This window comes from Ipomoea triloba, chromosome 11 (assembly GCF_003576645.1).
Source record: "Ipomoea triloba cultivar NCNSP0323 chromosome 11, ASM357664v1".
Classification (NCBI taxonomy): domain Eukaryota; kingdom Viridiplantae; phylum Streptophyta; class Magnoliopsida; order Solanales; family Convolvulaceae; genus Ipomoea; species Ipomoea triloba.
In genome coordinates, this window is record NC_044926.1 from 6,703,185 (window position 1) to 6,714,314 (window position 11,130).

The 11,130-nt window shown below is 31.9% G+C and overlaps 1 protein-coding gene across 1 annotated transcript in view; it reads right to left on the minus strand.

Annotated features, from left to right (window-relative positions):
* LOC115996771 (NADP-dependent malic enzyme, chloroplastic-like) overlaps nt 1–2,786 on the minus strand; it is a 6,883-nt gene extending 4,097 nt beyond the window's left edge. Inside the window, exons 1-7 of the mRNA XM_031236173.1 lie at nt 2,507–2,786; nt 2,082–2,362; nt 1,430–1,550; nt 1,217–1,291; nt 815–966; nt 632–737; nt 419–484 (exon numbers count right to left, since the gene is read on the minus strand). Of these exons, the coding sequence (XP_031092033.1) occupies nt 419–484; nt 632–737; nt 815–966; nt 1,217–1,291; nt 1,430–1,550; nt 2,082–2,362; nt 2,507–2,536 (831 nt within the window). The 5' untranslated portion in view covers nt 2,537–2,786. The remainder of the gene's footprint in view (nt 1–418; nt 485–631; nt 738–814; nt 967–1,216; nt 1,292–1,429; nt 1,551–2,081; nt 2,363–2,506) is intronic.
* Nucleotides 2,787–11,130: the final 8,344 nt, after the last annotated feature.

Consider the following 11,130-nt stretch of genomic DNA (forward strand, 5'->3'; position numbering starts at 1 on the left):
GCGGGGCGGGGCGGGCCAACAAAATTCAAGCCCGCCAAGCGGCGGGCTTTTTTGGCCCGCCCCGTTTAGGCCCGCAGCCCGCAGGGCTTAGGCCCGCCCCGCCCCGCGAGCCCGTATTGACAGCTCTAGCTGCAATAAAATGGGAATAATCAATTTAATAGAAAAAGGGAATAAATGACATAAATCCACAAGCTCATATCAAGTAAAAGAACATATATTTCTAGCTTAACAACATTCTACAAAAGCTTCTGAGAAAATAATGGCAGCCACTTATGCTTTTTATTGGCTAATTGTGTAATAGCTATTGCAAAACTTCAATAGAAAAGGGTAGGCTTAGAAAGACAAACTAAAGTTCACAAACTCCATTAAGGAAAAATGTAAGTAAAGAAACAGATATATTAGCAATACAAAAACTTACAGCGGAAGGGCGAATGCCTCCAAGAGCAGTATACAATGAGAGCTTTCCTACAGGTATCCCCATGCCCTGGTAAAAATATTATTTCTACAATCTATTAATTTAAGCATAAAAAAAATCATGTCTACTAAGCAGATATATAGTAAAGGAGTCTCGCTCCAGATAACAAAAAAAGAGTCAGTTCCAAGAATCAAACGAAGTTAATGTACAGCATACCTGGCAACCAAGGTCACCGAGACCCAAAATTCTTTCCCCATCAGTGACAACAATGACCTGAATTTTTTTCTCAGGCCAATTCTTCATCACTTCAAGAATTCTTCCCCTGGAGAATGCTTCCACAAATCAGTTCTCAGCCACTAACTTGAGGAACTAAATAGACTTTACAGTCGCAAAAATTACCTCTCTCTCAAACTGATGAAAAGACCCTGAGGACGCCTGAAGATGCTTCCATATTTTTGGCATGCTTCACCCACAGTTGGTGTATAGACAATTGGAAGAAGCTCCTCAACATTGTCAATCAAAAGCTTGTAAAAAAGCTTTTCGTTCATCTCCTGAAAACAAAGAAAAAGTAAGATAGAGGGCAAATGGAGAATACGGATGTATGAGGTGCAATCTGGAAAAGCTTTACTGCAAAACGTTATGCAGATTTTCAAATGTAGTTTAGAAGTATTTTGTATCGACTTCTCATCTAAAAAGTCAGAATGTTTGGAAGCAAACTTTTAAGATTTTGGAGAACGTAGATACAAACATTTTCCATACTGTACTAAGAAGGAACTTAGAAACAAAACTCAAAAGGGTTACCTGGAGATCCATCATGGCCATGTACTTCTGCAATGGTAGATCATACTGACGGAGATTGTGCATCATTTTTTTAACCTGCAAAGGACAAAACAATTCTTGAATAATTCTCAATACCTATTTTCTGGCAATATTTATGCAGTGAACATTGTGCATGAGAAAGATCGGGGTTAAAACATAACCAGATATGCAGCCCAGAAACACGCTATAGATTACCTGAAGCTCATGATTGACAACCACGGGAGGAAGAAGACCACGCAAGTAGTGGGCATCCCTTTCCTTCTGATTGAAGGCAAGACCTTTATTGTAGTGCGGATCACGCAACAATGTGTATCCACTGCAACAAAATGAAACATTATTATCTCATAACGATCAAAACACACTGCTAAGAGGCATTTCTTTCAGGCTAGGGGAGTAAACTGGCAACAGCTTTGCTCACATAGAACTGCATCTTTTAAAACTGAGCAGAAAAGGAGTAATCATATCAGATGCTACTCCATATATACGTATAACATTCGATTCGAATAAAAGAAGACACAGAAGTGTATTTCTAATAGGAAATGAAAGCTCACACATAATTTACACCCTTTTTTTCTCAAATCACAAAGCATAACCAGATAACCAAGCCCTAAGACAAGTCCAGATATTGTAATTGTACATACATCTCTTAAAATTTTCAGATCAGATAGAGGGAACAAAAAAATTTCCAAGAATCATCAGCAGATCAGTTTAATAAAATACCGCTAATAAGGAATCGCATATAATTTATTAAGAACCCTTCAAAATTGAAATGAACTGAAATCAAAAGGGGACAAACTAGAAAACAACAAAACCTCGTAAAAAGATTAGATCTTTTTTATCTTTTTACCTCGCAACAGAGACAGTCCAAGGGGTAATCACTTGATCCTCGGTGGCAGTATCCTCGCCGTAGAAATCCCCAACTCCGCCGGCGACGGTGGATTTGGCCTCCTTCTCCACCACAGGAACTGACTCCGTCACCTCCTTCAGAGCACTCTCCATCACGATGCTCGCATTCCGGTCTCCGGGCCGGCCGTTGGAGCTGACGGCGGCGACCACCTTCGGAGCTGAAAACCTCCGCTGCGACTGTGACTGAGTCAAGCATTTCGAAACCCCAGACAGGGAGTTGTTCTGCAAAAAAAAAAAAAAAAAAAAAAATCAAGAAATCACGCGAAACCCAGACCAAAAATCCAAACTTTCCCACAAAGCAACCCAATTTTTGGAAATGGGTGTTCTCAAAACTGAAGCATATGAAAAGGGTTCGATCAGGAATACCATAAAAGCGGTCCCGCTTAAGGAAATCATGTTTATCTTAGCAGAAGACGAAGAAGGCCGAGTGTTTCGCCGAGAAATAGAGGAAAAAGAGAAGCGAAGGAAGAAGGAAAAGAGAGGCTATGCTCCTTTATGTGTGTGTAAATAGTATGCCCCTCTCTCTCTCTCTCTCCTCTCTCTCCTCCTCTCGCCTACTCTTTCTCTCTCTCTCCCTCTCGCCTACTCTTCCTCTCTCTTTCCTACCGGTCTACCTTTTATCAAGGTCAGTACTGCTTATGTCTCTGAACTGGCATGGAACTGTAATTGCTTCTGCTCATTATTTTATACTACTATAAATTAAGGGATAGTTTGGTACTTTTGTACAACTGACATTTTTGCTTCATTTTTTGCTTTTGCATTAAAATATATATTTTTTTAAACCTTTTGTATTAAAATATTTGGGATCCTCAATAGTAATATTTTTTTTAGTGATTTTTGAGGTGTCAATTAGGAAAGATGAGGGTGAGAGATGAAGGAAAATGAAGAAAAGAAAAAAACCAGGTCTGATATAAAAATAAAAATAACTGAACACGTCAGTCGGCGTGTGCACTGCACGTGCTCGGCTGGGCACAGTATGTGCGCAAAACGCGCGACACGACAATTCTTTGTGGATCCCACAAAAAATTAATGTCTTGCCGGCATCCCTCAAACCTTCTCTCCTCCACATAAGTTAAGATTTCCTAAAAATTGAGTAAAAATCACTATTATGGTTGCTCAGTAAGAAAGAGAGAAGAAGGCAAGAAAAAAATAAACAAAAAAAAGGCTGACAACAAATTTTATTTTTTAAAAAAATAACATAAAAAGATTAAAAGTATGCGCCCAGCTGACACGTGCTATGCACGCGCTTACTGGCTGACAACAAATTTTATTTAAAAAAAAAACATAAAAAGATTAAAAGCATGCACCCAGCTGACACGTGCTATGCACGCGCTTACTGGGCGCGATTCTTGCGCTCCATACGCAACCATCTGCCTCTGTTTTCCCTTTTCTCTCTCCTGGTGGGTCCCCACAATAAACCATTCATTGCAGGTGCAAAAAATCTAGCCAAAATTCACTCTCCATATTTGTTAAAAATCAACCCTTTAATTTTTTATTGCTTAAAAAAAACTATTATTATAATTAAGTTAATAAATAGTCATTATTAATACGATAAGATTTAGATAATTACCATATGAAGTGAATAGAATCATCATACAGTTGTATTTTGTTATGGAAACATTGTATTAATGGTAAGTATATAAACTATTGGACCAAAAAATAAAAATCATTGAAGGAAGAGTGCAAGTAAAGGGTAGGAGGAAAGAGATGGGGTTGAGAAGAAAGGTAGAGTAGAAGAAAAATCAAACATGTTTAGTTTATCATGCTTTTATAATGACTTTTTTTTTTTAAATTTGAAAAACATTAATTTTTTCTATTTTGAAATATATTAAATTAAAAATTAAAATCTCATAAAATTATGACATATTATTTTAGTAAGGATTTTATACAAAGTTCTCAATGAATGTTAAATTATAAATGTTAATCTATTAACATAAATTAAATGGTTGAATGAATCTATGTAGGTTATAAAAGATTTTTATTTTTATTTTTATTTTTGTATTATGAGTGAAAAGAAATCGATTCTTTATAAACATTATAGCAGCTATTCAAACTCTATAAATGGAGTAATGGGATAGGTGAACTTTTTTAGTCTCACATCAATACAACTACATACATACTATTATATTTTTTGTAAAATTTGAACAAATTGAAAGATAAGTCTCATATTTTAACAAATTAAAATGGTTTTCTTCCTTCTTAAATAAAAGTATGATAGAGAGTATGATATTTAATTTATTACACTTAATTATGATATTTTTTTTTATTTGCATTAGTGTTGAATTTGTAGTTTTGACCTCCTTACCTTACTTGTTTCATTGCCAAACCACTATATATATATATATATATATATATATATATATATATATATATATATATACAATAATGAGTACGTTTTATTTGTTGTATACAAGGCATGCCTTGAAGAAGAAGAAAAAAAGTCAAGGAAAAACAATATTAATTTTTAAAATAATACCATAAATCAAATCTCTCAATTATAGATATTGTAAATGACATCATTAGCTATCTTAATTATAAAATGACTATCTAAATCTTGTATATAACAACAAATGTTATTCCCTAATTAATAATTATCATGACATGAAATCAAAGTAATTATTATAAGAAATAATTAAAAATGGCAATCATAGTATCGTATAATTGAATGATTGAACTTACAAAACACTATTTAAAAGATAGGGAAGTGATTTTTAGCAGAAAAAAATATATATAAGTTTTAGTTTTTCCTAAAATAGTGTTGCCCATGCTCCTTCGATCAGCTCCATTACATCGGATCTATAGATAATAATTCATAATTATGGAAATATATATATTATCGCACATTCGCACGTGGGTGAAAAAAGAAAAGAAAAAAATATGTGGTTTTAACGTGGGTATTGCGCATTATGGGCAATTTAGGAATAAACGTGTTGAACATGACAGGACAAGGTTGTGGGTTTTCATCCTAGGCTAGGCGCCTTTCTCAACTGTTTTATTTTGCTATTAAATGTGGATATAACGTTTTTCTAAATATTGTATTAAATCATTACTAAATAAATAAAAGGAAAAATAATGCTTTTAATTCTCAATTTATAAAATATAGTGAACTCAATATATCAATTACAAACATTTCTTGTTTTGGCCCCCAATTAATAGAATAGTATTTTTTATCTTTATTTAAATGGAATCATTAGTGAATTAATTTCAATGTCAAATTTTAATTTTTCATGAAAAAACTTTAAATTGGCATGAGAAAATTAGATTTTGAAATATAAATTAGTACTTTTTAACATTTTGCATCAAATAGGGGAAATAAATAAAGAGTCAAAACTAGAAGTTAAGATAACCACAATTTGATTTAAATCGACCTGTTTGACACATAATCGGAATCCATAAGCTTCACATTACAATTTGCAAATTATAGGAATAAGAACCATTGGTTATGGTTCCATACCCAAAAAAAAAAACACACACACACACAAAAACACAAAAAAACAACAACAACAACAATAATAATAATAAAACTACCTGGCCAGAGGGAAGATCAATTTTTCTTACACTTTAGTTCAACAATTATACCAACCATATATAATTTGGATAGGACTCAAATGGTCAAACCTGAAATATTATTTATTAAATGTAATGGTGATGACATCAAACCACAACGTATTCTGAAAAGAAAAAAAATCAACGACTCTAAAAAGAAATGCAAAAATAAAAAATAAAAATTACTGGGGTTTTAATTCTTATCGAGATTTGATAAGATATATAAGTAACGTAGAAATAAGTAAAAGTTCATATTTATTATTATTATTGTTGTTGTTGTTGTTTTTTTTTTCTTTAAATATTCCTAATGTTTTACAATGCAGTATCTATTTTATAATTTCTCTAACATTTTGAGTCCAAAAAATCTATGCTCCACTCATTTGGAATGGTAACCGGAGTGCTATAACACTGCATGGTAATTGGCTATTATTATTATTATTATTTGGTTTAACTTTAAATTTAAATATTTTGTCCAAAAATTGTTTTATAATTAAAAGAAAACTATTGAAAATTCGAATTTAGATAATTTCAAAAAAAAAAAAAAAGAAATTAGAGTTTGGGAAAGCACCCAAAAAAAAAAATAAAAAATTGAACCGAAACGGCCAGTTCAAGAATTGGATTTTGGTTCATTGTATATTGGAACTGTGAACTACAAGTTCATAACCAAAACTAAATCTGTAAATTAGGATTATGTCTGATTGGGTGCGCCTATAATTAAATAATTTAATCCAGTATACACTAAGCGGCTTATCCTAGTGTTCAACACGTCTTATATATGTCACTTAATTTATCATCAATTTTGGAGAGAAAATTTTGAGGATGATTACAAAATATCATTTTGCCCTTTACCTATTTTGCTATGTAGTGACTATTGATGGAGATTTTCAAGAATGGAGCAATTAGTGGGGCTCAATCAATCCTTGTAATCTAAAATGAATCAAAGAATGTAAATGATGGATTTCCAAATGTGAGGATGATGAGCATACTAGGTGTGGGGTTGTTGTCCTTAGAAATATACATGCATATATATTCAATTTTGTCTTCTTGGTAATTGCCCCCTCATTCTCATCTACACATTGCTCCAACACCAAGCTAAGGACACATGAACCACTCATTTTTTAGGCTGTTCACTTTTGTGTGTTGGTGCCTATCATGCGCCCTACCTTTCGTTTTCCCACCGCAAATAAATAATGATAAGCTCAACTACAATATTCAAACATTAAAGTTTAACAATACATACTATACTGAATTCCCCTGTCTCATTTTATGTGTCTGATTCAGTTAATAAGATTTGATTAGATTTATTTTTAATTCAATTTTTTATAATATTAAGTTTAGTATTAATATACAAATTTATATATTTAGAAACTACACTAAAAGTAATATTAAACACAAAAGAAAAAAAAATATTTTGAATTGGTGCGTGTCTGTTAAGTTTTTACCTAGATCAGCGAACAAGCTAGCTCATGCTTTAGTTACGGCGGCCCATTCTCAAGTTGGTTCTTTAGTTTGGTTAACTTCAATTCCTGCATGTATTGAACATCTTATTTAATATATTTTGATAGTTTTTCCTTCAAAAAAAAAACACAAAAAAACATCAAATTTAAAAATAGGAAAAAGGTACAAATAGGTCATTGAACTATTTGGGAATTAGCAATTAAGCCATCGAACTCGAATAAACTCCAAATAAGCCACTGAACTTAGGAAAACTTAGCAATTAAGTCATCGAACTCCAATACGCTCCAAATAAGCCACTGAACTCAAGAAACCTAAGCAATTAAGCCACTGAATTCAGGAAAACTAAGCAATTAAGCCATTAAACTGAAAAAAAAAAAATAACAATTAACATTTTTAACAGGTCATTTGTCTATTCTGGTCACCGGCGACGATTTTTCCAGTGATTGGCGAAAACTTTCGGCTGCGACGGTCACAGGAAAAGTCGTCGCCGGTGGTCGGAATAGGCAAATGACCTATAAAAAATGTTAATTGTTATTTTTTTTTTGGATTTAGTGGCTTAATTGTTTTGTTTTTTTGAGTTCAGTGGCTTATTTGAGTTCGGTGACTTAATTGCCAATTCCCAAATAGTTCGATGGCTTATTTGTACCCTTTCCCTTAAAAATATTTAAATAATAATAATAATAATAATAATTAAAAAATAAACAAAAAAAAAAAGAGTTTGTTTAATTTAATGGGACAGAGGGAGTATAATTTAATACCAACTTTACTTCTCGACTTTAATGATTTTTCTAAATTTAGTTATTCATAAATAATTTCACCACATATTTTTCATAATTTTTAGGGTTTTACTAAATTAAATCTTGTGCCAAGCACCGTGTGCTCAGATGGCACATTTTTGACTCTCTTTGAGGAAATGTCAAAAATAAATAAATTTTTCTCTTTGTCCCATTTTACATGTCCTGTTTAGTATTCCTTGGTCAAATAAATATAATTCTTTTTTCATTACCTATAACCAAACAAACAAAATGGGACGAAGTGAGTATATCATATGGCTTTTAGTTGAGTTCAATTCGCATTACCATCTCTAACTCAAAATACTACATTTTGCACCAAAGAGAATATTATTTAGATATTTTTATACCAAAAGTTTCCATCTCCAACTCATTTACACCAAGTTTTACATTAAACATTTTTTTTCTGTCAATATTGCCTCTACAGAGGCTCGAACCCACCACCTCCCGTATAAAGGGAAGGGTTTGATGCCACTAGACCACAAGGTCCTCGGCATTAAACTTTATGCCTACGCTAAAATAATATGTATTCTTATAATTTAAAACTTTATTTTTTACTTTAATTATTTTAATATAAAATATAATTTTGATATAAGCAGTGTTGCAAAAATCCCGCCTAGGCGCTAGGCGCTGGTCGACCGCCTAGCGTATCACATTAAATGGTGGTCTAGGCGGCTGGCCGGCTAGGCGACCGCCTAGGCCGCCAAAGCACCGCCTAGGCCGCTGACCGGCTAGGCGTCGACTAGACCGACTAGGCCTTCAAGTCGGTCGATTAACTATTGTTCTTTTTTTTTTAATGGGTTATTTCACTCAAAATAACATCGTTTTGAGCGAAATAATCCTAAATTGTACAAACTTTAGATTTTTTTAGGTTAATATTTAATATTTTATTATTAACTATTAAAGTATTATATAATTTATAATTATTAGACTTTAAAAAATTAAAAATACTTAAACAAATTTTTAAAAAACAAAAAATAAAATAAAAAAATACACGAACGCCTAGGCTGCGTTTAATCCCCGGCTAGGCGTCCTAGGCGCTAGGCGCTCCCCGAGCGCCTAGCAATTTTTTCAACCATGATATAAGTAATAATATTTTAAAATATAATTTATTTTTATGTATTTTAATTTTTAATTATTTTTAATTGTGAGATGTGCTTTAATTAACTTACATGTCCTAACTAAGTGTTTGTACTAGACTACTAGTGTCAATAACAAAACCAACCATATTCCGATTTTGTGTTCCTTGATAGGATTTGAATCAGAAGTAAAATTGATAAACTTATTTTAGATTAATAGGCAGGAATACATATTGTACTTGTTTTGTAACATAGTTAGTTTATTAATCAATTTTGACGTATTTAATTATTATTAGATGTTTGACTTGGATATACAATCAATATGAGTGTTTGATTAATTAGTTTTTTGTAACAACTTATTGCTCCAAAATGCTAAAATTCAAAAAGCTACTCAAATCAATTTTTTCGATAAACTTTTTGAGAAAGTCATTTTGTATATAAGCAACTATTAGCTATCAACTAATTTATCAATTTTTTTTTTACAATTAATTAATGTTATCAATTAACCCACTAACTCAATCAACTAACAATACAACTATTTACCAAATACCCATTATATGACAATGAAATTATGGAAGTTAAAATATGAGAAACTTAATTATTTGTTGGAGAATTAAACATGATTTGGAGTTTATACAAGGACGGCGATGACTATTTGGGACGGTGATGATGACTATTTGGGACTACAATTGGCATAATATGGCGGTGCCACAATAAAATAGCAGCCAACCGTTTAGAAAGTAGAAACAAGAACCCAGATTTATTGAAACAGCGACTGCTTAGCTTTTTTGTTTTCTTATTTTATAAGGAAAAGTGTAGGTGCTAAAACCGAAACAATATTTGTATAGGGTGCATCGGTGCCAAAATATTTCTGTGGACTGTGCTCATGCATATATGCATAGGTTTCGGGATATCTCTTTCTTAATTTCCTTTGTTCCTTTGATTTTGATGGCAGCTATCTAAGAATACTAGGTTCTCCTAATACTTTTGCCTGTCTTTTACTTACTGCTTTTTGTTTCTTTATTGTCTTGTAAGTTGCTCCACTAATTTTAATTAATTTTAAATTTATACAAATTTGAGTTTTTCACTCTGATAGTCTGATTAGTCATTACTCATTAATATATAGTGCGAGTCTATAAAATACCATCAAATGTAATTTTCCATGATATTTGCATTAAAATATGTTATACTATACAGAAGCTTTCAAGAATTAGTATTTCAGTTTTTATGTTTGCTCGTATAAATTTACAAAAGAAAATGCATCTTATCACTCTTGAATTTTTCTTCCCATATTCCTTTTTTTGATGTGATTTTCATTCATTTGAATTTGATGTCCATGAATTTGTTAACTCACTACTAATTAAAAAGAAAATTTTATATTTTAAAAAATAATTAGTAACCAATTAACTAATGCCGAGATGAATTAGAAGAGAAAAAATTAATCCTTATACCGTGGACTAGGGTCTATAGTGCGACATAGTTTAGAATTTTAATTTTAATAGCGACCGTTTGTTATTCAATTCACATTACTGATTTTTTTTTTAAAACTATAAAACATGTGTATGTGTCTTGTGTTATGTTTTTCCGTGCCTTATGTTATACAATTATGTACCTTAAGCGTAAGGTCTATACCTGAAATAAAGTAAAGATAACATGCGCTTTTGTGTCTTATGTAATGTAATTTTGTACCTTAAAGAATATTTATTCCGTACCTAAACTAGTATATATATATATATATATATATATAAACCACTCTCCAGGTGAGAAATTGTGGACAAATCTAAACCATTGATCTACAAAATCTGATGGATGAAAAATCAAGTAAAAAATGAGCGGAATCGTTTTCATAAATATTACAAAATTTTAAAATGAACGAGGTAATTTTCATAAATATTACAAAGTTTTGTTTATTTTCAACCGTTAGATCTACTAGATCAATGGTTTGGATTTGTCCACATGTTCTCATTTGGGACATTGTTCTCATCTGATTAAGGACGCACGCACGCACGCGCACGCACGCACGCGCGCGCACACACACACACACATACATATATATATATATATATATATATATATATATATATATATATATATATATATATATATATATATATAT